Genomic DNA, 14,890 nt, shown 5'->3' with positions numbered 1-14,890 from the left:
GGTATGGCTGTCTAGGACTGGCTGACGTGGAGTAGAGATGAACTAATTAGGGTTGGATGGGTCATCAAGATAGGTCTTAAAGTCTATGAGATAGTGGTAAGAAAAAAAAGAAAATCAGTACTAACATCACCAAGAAGAGTGAAGGAGTATCCTAGACCACATGACTTAATTTGACCTAAGTTTGGAAAGAGTTTAGGGCACAGTGGAAGAATCTGATAAAGAAGCAAGATAATGTGGTATTGGGAAGGACTGGGAGTCAGTTAAATTGAAATGGAACCTGGGGGGTGAGTACTCAAAGGTAGATGTTCATCCCTTCAGGCTATTTTAATTAAGAGGAAGTTGCACAGCATGATGGAGATAAGTTTAGAGAGCTGGAACAAAACGAAAAATAGAAACTGTACCCAAAATTCTGTCTAAACTAGGGATGTTTCACAGTGTTTGAGGCTCACCTTCTATGTGCTACTCTAAGGTTCTCTACTGAGAATGATTCTGAATGGTGTAAGCCAGCTGATGGGTCAACACAGCTGGAGGAGCAGGTCAAAGAAAGAGCTCTGGACCTCCGGGACCTCCGGGACCTCCTGATCGTTCAGCCCCAGGCAGAAGTTGAGGAAAACATAGAATCTTTATGTCCCAACATCCCATTTGTTTAGTTTTCCTGGTATTGGGGTTAGTGACAGGCGCATTTAATCTGAAGTTCAAGTTCAGTTTTTACTAATCTGCAGTTCAAGTTATATTTTATGTTATCTAGAGTATAGTAAAAATCATATAACTTTGAATGTGAAAATTTGCATTTAAAGTAACATTGAAATTCGAATATGTACCTTGTAGCCTTGGTTATTTTCTTTACAGACTTTCAGTGTAGTTTTTGAAAGACCCAAATACCACAGGACTACATTATGTATCTACATTAAATATATAGTCTTTACTGATTGCTAAAGTTATGGTACATTGTAAGAGAATGAAACAAAATAGCTAAGCTTTCCAAATAAAATAAAATGATTATTCACTTTGAAGATAAATTTTCTACATTTACAACAGCAAGCCAATACATGTGTTTCTAGTTTATGAAACATTTCCATTTTTTAAAATTTTATGGGTAATGTGATTTTTCATAATGGATTAGTCTAACATAAGATAGGTATGCACCTGGATTCTGTGGTATTATTTTAAATGCAAATGAATATATGTAGGAAAATCTAGAATGTGACTCCTCAAACTTTAGTGTACATCAAGATCACCTGAACAAATTTCTTGGCCTCTCTAAAGATGCCCATTGAAGAGGTCTGAGTGGGCCCCCCAAATTTGTCTCTAACCACGCTCCCAGATGATGCTGATACCATGGACACTGAGGCTGCAGAAACACACTTTAAGAAGCCCAGATAATTCCCTTGCAAAATGAAACCAAATCTGTACATTCCAAATACACTTTAAAGATGTAATTGATCTGGCTTGTCTAGGTGACCAGACTTAAATATTCATTCATGCAGATTCTACTTATATGTATGCTTGAAAACCCAGAAGGCATAGTGGAAGGGGCTGAGAGAGAAACAAGGTCAGATAATTTGGAGAAGGATTGGGATTGAGCTAAATGGGAATGAAAATCGTGGAAGAGGTTAGTCCAAGATAGGTAAACCCAAATTCACACCATTTTTATCATCACCCTAAGTTATTGGTGTAAAATGTTTCTTCTTCAACTTTGCTCTTCTGTTATCATGCCATACTTTTGAAAACTGCCACAAGATTAGAATAACTGAGAAAGACTTTATCTCCTGTCATTATCTTTTTGTTGCAATCATTTATTAGTGCCACCGATTATTAAGGGAGCAAGTAGTGACCTTCCGGAAGAGGTCACCGTGCTGGTGAATAAGAAGACATTGATGGAGTGTTTATCCAGTGGCAGCCCCACACCAAAGAATTCCTGGCAAAAAGATGGACAGCCCTTGCTAGAAAATGGGCATCATAAATTTCTATCTAATGGAAGAATTCTTCAGGTAAAAGTAAAAAAATCTTATTTTTAAAAAGCTGTTTCACTTTGTATTTTATCAGAAGTCTTTTTCACTTTTAAAAGATACTTTTGTTGGTTTGTAAATATTATGTTTATAAAAATAACTAACCATAAGAAGAATGTAAAATAAAATTCTTTATTCTATACTCCCTACCAGAAGGGACCTCTATTTTCTTTAAGTTTTTATTTAAATTCCAGTTAGTTAACATACAGGGTGATATTAGTTTCAGATATATGATTTAGTGATTCAACACTTGTGTACAACACCCAGTGCTCTTCACAACAAGTTCCCTCCTTAATTTGCATCCTCTGTTTAACCCATCCCCCTACCCCTCTCCCCTCTGGTAACTATCAGTTTGTTCTCTAGAGTTGAGTCTGTTTCTTGGTTTGCCTCTTTCTGTTTTCCCTATGATCATTTGTTTTGTTTCTTCAGTTCCACACGAGTGAAATCATATGGTATTTGTCTTTCAGAGGTGGCCACTATTACACTTTTGTGTGAATTCTTACAAAAATTGTCTGTACTTTTGACACACGCACACCCCTAAATTTACTACAACATGGACCTTGTGATAAAAACCACATTATAAGTAAATTATTATAATCCTTTCTGTAGTCTATTTCTGATGATAAAATCCCAGGTGGTGTAAGGTTCCCTGTAGATCAACACTTCCCCTGTATTAGTAAAGAATTGGTAATAAATAATGAAAACCACATAAATATCCCAAATTGCTGTCCACTAATGGCCATGTGTATATTTTTCTTGGGTGCCTTGGTGGCTCAGTTGGTTAAGCATCCAACTTAGGCTCAGGTCATGATCTCGCGGTTCATGGGCTCAAGCCCTGCGTCCGGCTCTATGCTGACAGCTTGGAACCTGGAGCCTGTTTCAGATTCTGTGTCTTCTTCTCTCTCTGCCCCTCCACACCCCCACCTCTCAAAAATAAATAAACATTAATTCTTTTAATTTGCCTTTTCTGATTGGAAATCTTTGGAAATAAATATTTGATTGACCTAATAAAAGCTGGCATCAGCACTATTATGCACAAAAATTTCTTTTTCTTGTGCTCATCTGGTATTAATCAGAAAAGGTATGTGATATTTATTCTGAAACATAATGATGAATATGAAAAGTTGCTTTATTAAAAGTTTCAGTTGAAATGTCTTCATCTTTTTCCTTAGATTCTGAACACTCAAATAACAGATATCGGCAGGTATGTGTGTATTGCTGAGAACAGAGCTGGGAGTGCCAAACAATATTTTAACCTCAATGTTCACGGTAAGAGCTCAGTTCCAATAACGTTTCTTAGCATATGCTGGAAAAAGCATGAAAACTGTCTTTTGGATTATGTGGACTTCTTTTGTATTTTTCACTTGAACAATGTGTGGAGTCTGCAATTTATTCAATCTCCTATGTTCTTCCCATCACAACCAGTAGGAATATAAAGTACAAATCTTCTAGGAAGCCTGTTATTATATTTTTTCAGTCCCTTAGGATAAACTAGTTACTTTGAAAGTGAAAAAAGAATCAAAATTTGAAATTCCCCCAAATTTTATGTTTTTATGAAGTTAGACCCAAATATAGCTCTTCTACTTATAAAAATTTACCCACTAACCCTGATCGGAACCAGTTTCTGTCCTCAAAAGTAGTGGGGCGCCTGGGTGGCTCAGTCGGTTGGGCGGCCGACTTCAGCTCGGGTCATGATCTCGCGGTCCGTGAGTTCGAGCCCCACATCGGGCTCTGGGTTGATGGCTCAGAGCCCGGAGCCTGCTTCCGATTCTGTGTCTCCTTCTCTCTCTGCCCCTCCCCCGTTCATGCTCTGTCTCTCTCTGTCTCAAAAATAAATTAAAATGTTAAAAAAAAATTAAAAAAAAAAAAAGTAGAATTCATGTTGAGTTATATCCTCTAGTACCATTAGGTATACTCCCTGGAAAAGAAAAAGTCATTTGGGTAGTTAAATAATTCTCAAAATCCATCAGTACACCTATATGCTAGACACTGCATAAATACTAATATTTTGGTAAAAAGCTATTGGGATACTATTTAGGCAAGTGTGGAAAAAAAGAAAGCAGTTGGATGTCAACTGAAAATGATTAATCCTATTTTCATGACCCACATCTGTTTGGGAATATTAAATTGGAAATGGTGAACAATCATCGTAAAAGATTTCCTTTGCATGTGGGATGCACACACACAGAATTCTAGCCCATGTTGGAAATAGCTGAAATTTGACATTTCATGAAAAATTTATCCCTCCAAAATACTTTTATTTAGCATCATGGATATTCTTCCTTGGTGTGATTTGTAGGGAATATTGGCATCCAGCCTCGTTTGGTGTTTCTGTAACAAATATTTGAAACATTTTTATCTTTGTATTCCCAGTACCTAGCACATTGGGTAAAACACAGCAGGTGCTTAATAAATATCTTCACGATTTTTTTTAATTAGTACATCTAAGCAACACACAAAACAATGTGCTGTGAATTCTCAGGAGTAATTAAATAAATATGATCATTGTGAAAGCATACATTCTAATCTGTAAAGGGCAGTAGAGTAAATGTTGAAAATAAAAATGTTGATTATTTTTTGATTCCCAAAGCAGAATTAATTTTTCCTCCTCTATGTGATCAAAACCCCCATTATAGCAATTACATATATTGCCTTGTGTTAGTTATCTTTATGTCTGTATCTTCACCCCCAATCCTACAACTTTATTATAGATGTTATAGGCAAATAGTCATTTCTTACAGATCTTGGTCTTCCTGAACCTATCTATAGTTGTTGTAGTTGCTAAATAAATAGTTGGTGTTTTTTCATATCCATTGCCTCTTCTTTTTTTAAGTCATTTTTTTAATGTTTATTTTTGAGAGAGAGAGAGAGAGTGCAGGCAGGAGAGGGGCAGAGAGAGAGGGAGACACAGGATCCAAAGCAGGCTCCAGGCTCTGAGCTGTCAGCACAGCTCTAACTCAGGAACTGCAAGATCATGACCTGAGCCAAAGTCTGATGGTTAACACCCCCATTGCTTCTTCCTAATGCATAGCAAAAACACCTGAAGTGGGAACCTTGCTACCTGGAGAGGCGGCAGCCACTAGAGTTTACCCTTAAGGACTGGAGTTTGGGAGGGTGTTTCCTCATTCACCAGTTAATGATACTTTGAACCCCAATTACAGTCAGGAACCCATACTTACAATTAGAAAATTCATTTTGGAGAGACATAATTTAAATTATCTTCACTTAAAACCATACCACTTGTTATATCCCACTACAGCAATGCTTGCTTCTTTTGGACTCTGTCTGCGGGCCCTTGGGTTTTCAGCTCTCTGTGTTCACTCTCCTTCATGTCCAGCTTAACTGTTAATGGAAGAGCATTTCAGCCACCTCTCTTGGTCTTTTTATTGCTCTTGTTCAGTAAAAGCTCAGCTCTGCATCTAACAACACAACATATCTTCCGCTTGATACCTACCAGGTGCTGTGCCACGTTTTTACGTATGCTATTTCACTTAGTTATCTCAATAATCCCGGGTGGTTGGTACCACTTTATACCTCTTTTACAGATGAAAAGGCTGAGGTCTAGTGAGATTAAGTTATGTGCCCAAAGTTACAGAACTGGCAAATACAGTGCCAGGATTTTAACTTAGGTAGTCTCATTCTAGAGGTTTTAAACTTAGCTATTTTGCTGTGTTACCTCTCAGTAAATTCCACAGCTGACCATACCTACACCTCTGACCATACTTGCACCTAGGTGGCTAACCATGACTGGAGGAACTCTTGGAGTCAGGAACATCAGTGCCTATAAATTGATAGGTATCATCTTGAACTGGGCTCTCCATACTGCCTGGGCTCCTCCTCTCATGTCTGCTCCCTAGTGACTCTCTCTCGCCTTCATCCCTCTCTTCAGATGACCCCTGGCTTAGCGGGCTCAGGCTGCCATAACAAAATGCCAGAAACCGTGTGACCTAAACAAGGGAAATTAATTTTCTCACTGTCTTGAGGCTGGAAAGTACAAAATCAAGGTTCCATCAGGGTTTGCTTTCTGGTAAAGGTTCTTGCTGGCTTGCTTTGGCCACTTTGTCCCCACAAGGCCTTTTCACTGAGCACACATGGCCAGAAAAGCAAGGAAACTCTCTGATGTCACTTCTTATAGGGACAACAATCCTTAATATCAGGGCCTCACCCTTACAACCCCATTAAGCTTAATTATTTCCTTACGGGTACCATTTCTAAATACAGCCACAGTGAGGGTCAGGGCTTCAGTATACGAATTGGGAGTGGAAGGGCAAGGCTGGGTATGTAAACATTCAGTCCATAAACAGCCCCCTCTCGCTTTCTGTCAGTAAATGCCCTCACCTCCTGTTTTACGGAGAAAAGAGAAGGCAGAGCCCAGAAACCACCTCAAATTCCTACCATCAAATGGAGCATACTACCACCATCTGTTATTGCCACTTCTTTCCCCATTACCACAGAAGATCGAAGCATCCCTCTACCTTCCAAAGGCCAAAGACTAACTTGACTCTAGATCCCTGTCCACTGCCTCCTCCAAAATCTCATAATCTCCTCTCTTTCTCTTGAATATTGAAATTCTCCCTCTTTTTGGCTCCTTCCCAACAGCACTTAAATTTACTTATATCTTCCTTTTTTTTTTTTTTTTTTGATGTTTATTTATTTTTGAGACAGAGGGAGACAGAGCATGAACAGGGGAGGAGCAGAGAGAGAGGGAGACACAGAATTTGAAACAGGCTCCAGGCTCTGAGCTGTCAGCACAGAGCCCGACGCGGGGCTCGAACTCACGGACCGCGAGATCATGACCTGAGCCAAAGTCGGACGCTTAACCGACCAAGCCACCCAGGCGCCCCTATCTTCCATTTTTAAACAACAACAAAATATTCCCCTTGGACTTAAACTTTCCCTTCAGCTGCCTCCCTCGCTTTCTCCCCAATTTCAAAACAAGCCTTTCTAATAACTGTATATATTTAATGTCTCCATTTCCTCCCTCCCACTCACTCATTCCACCACTGTATTCCAAATTTCACCTTCACATCACCAATGAAACTGCTCACTGAATTCATCAAATGACATCCTTATGTCCAAGAGGCACTTCCTGGATTTATCGTTTTTATTTCTGTGCATTTGACATTCTTGCCACTATCATTTTCAAATATACTCTTCTCTTTGGCTTTTGTGACACCTATACCCCTTATTTATACCCTGCCTTTTGGGTGTCATCCCTGACTCCTTCTCCTCTTCCTTAAATTTTATCCTCAAAACATCAAGTCCTAAAAATTCTATGAAATGTCCATAAGTCCATTCACTTTTCTTAATCCTTTTTGACACCATCCCAGGCATAGCTACCAACATCTGTCACACATTTTACAGCACTGGTCTCCTCACTGGCCTTTCTGAATCCCTTCTAGCCTCATAATTAGTTCTCTCCACGGTGGCCAGATTGATATCTTAATTTCTGATTAAAACACTCTTCAGCTCCCCATTCTTGAGGCTGTATTTCAGCATTCTTAATGAATGGGTCCTAGAGACCTTATAAGATCTTACCTTTGGGAGCGCCTGGGTGGCTCAGTCAGTTAAGTGTCTGACTTCGGCTCAGGTCTTGATCTCACAGTCCGTGAGTTCGAGCCCCACGGCGGGCTCTGTGCTACAGCTCAGAGCCTGGAGCCTGCTTCAGATTCTGTGTCTCCCTCTCTCTCTGCCCCTCCCCTGCTCATGCTCTATCTCTGTCTCTCAAAAATAAATAAACCTTAAAAAAAATTAAAAAAAAAAGATCTTACCTTTCCTTAGTCCTTTAATTCTCTGTGCGTCTCCCCTAACTTTGTTCTTCAAACTCTGGTCACGCTAGTCTTCTAGGTGCTGTGTTCTTTTCTCCACTTGGACCTTTGTATATGCTGTGCCTTCTTTCTGGAAGTACACCCATTTTCTGTCTTTCACTTAACTTATTCTTGTTCGTATTTCAGTATGTTCTTCAATGTCACTTCCTCCTCCTGATCCCCAGATTAGGATAGTTCCCTGTTGTTACCCACTCTTCTGATTGACTCTCATCACATTTGTAATTACGAGGCAGTATAAAACAGTGGCTAAGAATAAGGGCTCTTGAGCCAGACAACAGTCTTTAGGTCTCTTCCAGTAACTAGTTGTGAAGCCTTAGGCAAGATGCCAACTTTTCTGTCTCCACTTCCTTATCTCTAATATGAGGATAAGAACTGTATTTAACACATAAGGTTGTGTGGGGAGTCAATAGTATATGTGAAATGTATGTGTGATGGTATTTGTGCAGTGTTTAGAACAGTGCCGAGCACAGCATATCCATTCAAAAAAATGTTAGCTGTTATTTTTAGTTCAATGTCTGTCTTTAATGTCAAACTATTAACTCTATGTGGGCATTATCTATTACATTTTCACACTGCATCAGCACTTAGCACAATGTCTGCAATACAGTAAATATTTAATAAATGTCAAATAAATGAATGATGAATGAATATTAAAATTAATTGGTGAAAAATAAACAACGATGTGATAGTAAAAGAAATTTTGCCTTTTTGATGTTTTGCTTTTGTTTTTGATGTTGTTTTAAGACCTTCATCTTAATATAATGAGTGTTCTGTTAATTGCATTCATGTCTCTCACCATTGGCCTGAACAAGACCCATTTTTACTTTTATTTATTAATCAGTTCATTCATTTTTATGCCCATTTCTTGCTCCTGTTTACCCTCTCCTTTCATAGAAGACCATTCGAATGTGTAAGATGTTATACCATCTATGTCTGTGTATTCTTATAAAACTCTATTCCATATACATATGTTTTAATATGCATAAATAGCATTGCATTATTAATCCTATTCTTTTTTATTCCACTTTTTCTTTGCACTGCTTTTGCTTTTGGAAATCTTTTTTTGTTTTGAACAATAAACCATAACATTGTTTATTTCTTAAATTTTCTGCTCATCTTGAAAGTCACTTATTTACATCGTCAAAATAACCTGTATGATTTGTTGATAGACACCCTAAAATTAAATTTCTACTTTACTGTTGCTATACGCACTAAGATAAAACCTTAAATAAAAATGTAATATTAAATACAAGAATATTCAAATGTACTGAATAAAAAGTGCTGTTAGGTCTTTCTTTGTACATTAACAAAACCATATTAGGAATTGCCTGCTACATTTTACACATAAAATGCACAATAATTCTGTCTTTGAAAATTCTAGTATCCTCTTTCAATTGGGAAAAACAAAACTGATGGAAATTAGTTTGATGAGGGCATTAGGGAATTAGAAGAGAGAGCAAAATAACAGTATCACTAAGTCAGTGTGTTAGCAGACTATGGCGATCAGGCTTATATTAACAAATTGGAATATGTATTGCTGATAATATCAGATTTCACTTTTAATATGTTTACTTTTATAGTTCCTCCAAGTGTCATCGGTCCTAACCCTGAAAATCTCACTGTTGTGGTGAACAATTTCATCTCTTTGACCTGTGAGGTCTCTGGTTTTCCACCTCCTGATCTCAGCTGGCTCAAGAATGAACAGCCTATCAAGCTAAATACAAATGCTCTCATTGTGCCTGGTAAGGAAGTTATTACTCTTAAAAGGTGGGCAAAACCTTCTCACTTTTCTCAATACAAATGGCATCAACTTAGTCTTTTCCCAAACTTTTGTCTTGTTCCTTTTTTTTTTTTTTTTAATGTTTATTTATTTTTGACAGAGGAGGAGAGAGTGTGCAAGCAGGGCAGGGGCAAAGAGAGAGGGGGACGGAGAATCCGAAGCAGGTTCCAGGCTCCATGCTGACAGCAGAGAGCCCCACATGGGGCTTAAATTCATGAACTGTGAGATCATGACCTAAGCCGAAGTCAGATGTTTAACTGACTGAGCCACCCAGGCCCCCCTATCTTGTTCCTTTTATTTTTTCACATTAAATGCCTCTCTTTACCCATTTGGGGCCATTAGGATAACATTGTACAGATTTATGGTTTTAGTGAGAATGTATAGTAACAAGGTCTACTTTCAAGAAATTGTGACATTTAGGAACAACCTGTGGGTGATAGACTCCTTGTGGGTGATAGACTAGTAAAAGGGTGATTTCATTGGATAAAATCAGTGGTTGTTTTTAATCAATCCTAAAGCTCCTTGAGGATAGATAAATAGACCAACAGACAATCACTTCTACACTGTGGGAGATTTAACATATCTTGACTATAGTGTAATTACTGTGTGCTCGCTAGAACCTGTATCAAACAGTTCTACTCCCTATGGTTACTGGAGAGAAAAAATTTCTGAATTTCTTCCTTTATAAGGAAGTAGAATAAATACTGAAATCAAAGGGAAAAGAAGGATTGAAGACAATTCAATTTAGTTCTTTGCTTTTGAATAGGAAATCTCACTGTTAGAAAAAGGATATATTTTGCTGTTTATCTTACTGACAGAAATAGTTATTAAAACAACTGCTAGAGGCACCTGGGTGGCTCAGTGGGTTATGCGTCCAACTCTTGATTTTTGCTCAGGTCATAATCTCATGGTTCGTGGGTTCGATCTCCACATCAGGCTCTGTGCTGACAGTGTGGAGTCTGCTTAAAATTCTCTATTTCTCTCGGCCCCTCTGCATACTCTTTCTCTCTCTCAAAAATAAATAAAACATGTAAAACTAAGTAAATAAAATAAAATAAAACAGCCTCTATGCCGCTCTTCAGTTTGCATTGTATTTGCCCACAGGTGGTCGAACTCTGCAAATTATTCGGGCCAAGGTATCTGATGGTGGTGAATACACTTGTATTGCTATCAACCAAGCTGGTGAAAGCAAGAAAAAAGTTTCCTTGACTGTCTATGGTTTGTCTTTATTCTCCTCATAAAATTCTTTCATTTTTAAACTAGTATTAGAGATTTTCTATCTGAGCATCTTAATGAAACAACAAAAAAAAATCCTTCTGCTCTTGTTTCCCTCCCTCAGTGCCCCCAAGCATTAAAGATCATGGCGGTGAATCTCTTTCTGTAGTTAACGTAAGAGAGGGGACCTCAGTGTCACTGGAGTGTGAGTCGAACGCCGTGCCCCCTCCAGTCATCACCTGGTATAAGAATGGGCAGATGATAACAGAATCCACTCGCTTGGAGATTTTAGCAGATGGACAAATGCTGCAGATCAAGGAAGCTGAGGTGCATCTTTTATTCTTGTTCGTGTGTCATGACTCCTTGGTGGGATTGTGGAAGAAAGCATTGGCAGTTGCATTCCCTTTACTGCAGTGACAATTCTTATTTCAAAACAGCATCATCAATGCTATTGACCTTATTTTTCTTTCTTTCTTTATCTTTTAAATTTTATTTGTTTATTTTTTAAAAGCAGGATTGTAGAAGGCAATTAATTGGGACATTGGAGGGGTGCCTGGGTGGCTCAGTCGGTTAAGCATCCAACTCTTGGTTTTGGTTCAGGTCATGATCTCATGGTCCCTGGGATGGAGCTTTGCATCAGGCTCTGCGCTGATGGTGCGGACCTCCTTGGGATTCTCTATCTCTCCCTCTCTCTCTCCCCCTCCCCCATTCATGGTGTCTCTCTCAAAATAAATAAATAAAACTAAAAAAAAGAAAAAAGAACTGGGGCATTGGAGCATAAAGATGACTTATGATTTAATCTACACGCGAACAGTGTGATTGGTCATCTGTAACTTAATGGAGCACATACAATAGTATCTTTTTCTTTTAGGTATCTGACACAGGCCAGTATGTATGTAGAGCTATAAATGTAGCAGGACGGGATGATAAAAATTTCCACCTCAATGTATATGGTGAGCATCTGCCTCTAATATACAGCTCTTTTTCCCCCAGATGTGCCAATGCAAAAGTGTCCTGAATTAGCTTAATGAGGACACAACATTTTCTTCTGTCTTTTCACAGTGCCACCCAGTATCGAAGGGCCTGAAAATGAAGTGGTTGTTGAGACGATCAGCAATCCTGTGACCTTAACATGTGATGCCACTGGAATCCCGCCTCCCACGATAGCCTGGTTGAAGAACCACAAGCCCATCGGTAATATAGCTGTGCTTTTTTTTGTTTTGTTTTCTTTTGCCCTTAATTTACTAATGAAGAAACTAGTACATTTTCAGTACTATGCTTATAGCTGTGTTTACTTCAGAAAGTCTAATTACTAGTAACTAATAATGATAACTAATAATAACTAATAGTATTCATTACGTAGAGATTTTTCTTTCTTGTTTTTTCAAAGAGGTATCCCATTTAAAATGAAAGTACAAAGGAAGAACACTTAAGAACTATAGTTGCCACATAAAATAAGATATATTATGGTGAATTGCAGAGACGTTAAAATCAGAGCTTTTTATGTTTTGTTTTGCTTTGTTTTCACCTCTAGAAAATTCTGACTCACTTGAAGTACATATTTTGTCTGGAGGTAGCAAACTCCAAATCGCCCGGTCTCAACATTCAGATAGTGGAAACTATACATGCATTGCATCAAATATGGAGGGAAAAGCACAGAAAAATTACATTCTTTCAATTCAAGGTATGTGGGGTATGGGTGGCTCCTGTCTGGCTAAGTCAGTAGAGCATGTGACTCTTGTGAGTTCAGCCACACATTGGGCATAAAGCTTACTAAAAAAAATTTTAAAAAGGTATGTGGGGTACACTCTGATTCACCTTCAGTTTCTTTATTATATTCTACCTATAAAACAAACAAGACTACATCTAAAGAGATCATTTATAATTGATTGAAAATACCTTTCTTTGTAATTTTTTGGATATTTTCTTTTTTCCAGTTTTGTTGAGATATAAGCACTGTCTAATGATGTGACTTACTAATTACTAGTTATCTAAATAACTTTAGATATACAAAAAACATTGTCAATTTTCTATCCTATATTTATCAGTAGAGTTGTACTTTCATGAAAATGGTCATAACTGGAAAAAAAGAATAAAGATGTGTCATAATCTCTGTATTTTTTCATTTTTACTGAAATGATTTTCCAATAGTATATATTCTATTGAATTACTTATTTATTTTAATCTGGTATAACTTGTTTTGAGCCAAGCCTATAGATCTGTTTTTATTTATATAGATAAGTAAGATTAACTTATGAAGAGATTGTACTGTGTTCTAACTGCAAGTCAGGGATTGGTTAAATTTCAAGTAAGCATGGATTTTTTACTATTTTGGGGTGAGCATAGGAGCATTAATTCATTCTGCACTTAATCAACTTAATTAACACCTACTATGTTTCAACATAATGCTGACCACTAGATGGATGGAGAACTTTCATACTTTCCATTTTCAGTAAACCTCTGATTATTACTTTTGGCCTAATGTTTAAATTGGAGTAGAAGTCTAACTTGAAACTAAGTTGAATGCTGGCTTTTTCTGATTTTATTACAGTTACTATGAAAAGAATTTCTCATAAATTATAAAAGTAATTGAATATTTTCTACCTATTTTGTGCTTTGCTAAAGCTAACTTCAAAAATATTTATTTTAGTTTTATTGAGATATAATTGACATATGACATTGTGTAAGTTTAAGTTTCACAGTGTAATGATTTCATAAATGTATATATTGCAAAGTAAAATTAAGAACCATCAACTAAAAATTAAAACTAGGAAAAATTGAAATAAATTTATGACTATCGATGGTTTCTCTGATTAGGGATGCTTTGAGATTTCAGAAGCAAGATGAGAAAAATAACTATTCAGAGATTCAGGGTCAGGGATTATGTCTAATTTAGTTTAATGCATTAACAATAATAAGTGGTAATCATGGGTAATGTGGTATGACCAAACATTTCATCAGATACTTTATGTATGTAATCATATCTCAGGACTACAAATACATGTATAGGGCCTAGTCCAGTGATTGTCATATATTAGCTACTCATTTTAGGAGTCTCATTAAAACTCCTATTGATTTGACTAATTTAGTAACTGTAAATTCCGCAAATTTACATAGGGATGTGCTGTTAAATATTTAACAACTGACTCTGCAGACAAAAAGGTCCTGATTTATAGCCAATCATTTGCCAGCTTCTATGGTGTAATTATTCCCATTGTGACCCATTTCAAGCTCCCAATATGACGTCACTGAACATGGAGTAGGGAAGATGTATAAAATTGGCTCTTGCGAGCTGGTGTGCACTACCTCCAGCATACCACCATAATTATTTAGAAGAGGAATTCAGATGTGTTTCTGCTTGATACCATTGTCAACATTTTTGTAGACATTATTTCTCAATCAAATCATTAACGTGAAAAGCAAAGCTGGCTAGAAAGAGTATAGAAGAAATAATTGGATCTTGAAACCTACAAGTCTATCCATTGTTCAGAATGAATAATATTTAAATTGCATTATGAAGAGAGAAATAACCAACCTAGATACTCTTCTCAGACATTGATGCCAAGATTTCATAAAACACACTCCTGAGCTGTTCTAATTCTGAACTATATTGAGGATTTAATCTAAAAGTGATTCATTTGGCCAGGAAGGGTGCCCATGAGGTAGATTTGTCACTAGGTTGTGTGACTAAATAATTGTATCAACTTACAAATATAACAGGATTATTGAACTGTTTCCTCTAATCGTTCCTCATTTAAAAGTAATTTATGGGGGCCCGTGGGTAGCTCAGCAGGGTAAGCATCCAACTCTTGATCTCAACTCAGGTCTTGATCTCAGGGTTGTGAATTCAAGCCCCATGTTGGGCCCTGCGCTGGACGTGAAGCCTACTTAAAAATAAAAAAAATTAAACATTAAAAATAAATAAGTGTAAAAACAAATAATTTATGAGGATAACAATAGTTGGATCTTTAACCACAACCTAGGAAAAATATGAAATAAAGATGGCATTTTGTTCTATGATTCTATTATTCATTGGAATTTATAATCTTGTGTTTTGT

General features: G+C 37.2%; 1 protein-coding gene across 1 annotated transcript in view; it reads left to right on the top strand.

Annotated features, from left to right (window-relative positions):
* The window catches only part of HMCN1 (hemicentin 1), a 463,881-nt gene that overhangs the window by 359,829 nt on the left and 89,162 nt on the right, over positions 1–14,890 (top strand). Inside the window, exons 56-63 of the mRNA XM_049634070.1 lie at positions 1,804–1,991; positions 3,182–3,278; positions 9,418–9,579; positions 10,722–10,835; positions 10,957–11,159; positions 11,704–11,785; positions 11,895–12,026; positions 12,367–12,516. Coding sequence (XP_049490027.1) covers positions 1,804–1,991; positions 3,182–3,278; positions 9,418–9,579; positions 10,722–10,835; positions 10,957–11,159; positions 11,704–11,785; positions 11,895–12,026; positions 12,367–12,516 — 1,128 coding nt within the window. The remainder of the gene's footprint in view (positions 1–1,803; positions 1,992–3,181; positions 3,279–9,417; positions 9,580–10,721; positions 10,836–10,956; positions 11,160–11,703; positions 11,786–11,894; positions 12,027–12,366; positions 12,517–14,890) is intronic.

Source organism: Panthera uncia, chromosome F1 (genome assembly GCF_023721935.1).
Source record: "Panthera uncia isolate 11264 chromosome F1, Puncia_PCG_1.0, whole genome shotgun sequence".
In the NCBI taxonomy this organism is placed as follows: Eukaryota; Metazoa; Chordata; class Mammalia; order Carnivora; family Felidae; genus Panthera; species Panthera uncia.
The sequence above is the reverse complement of the archived record's forward strand: the minus strand, read 5'-3'. Positions and strand labels throughout refer to the sequence as shown.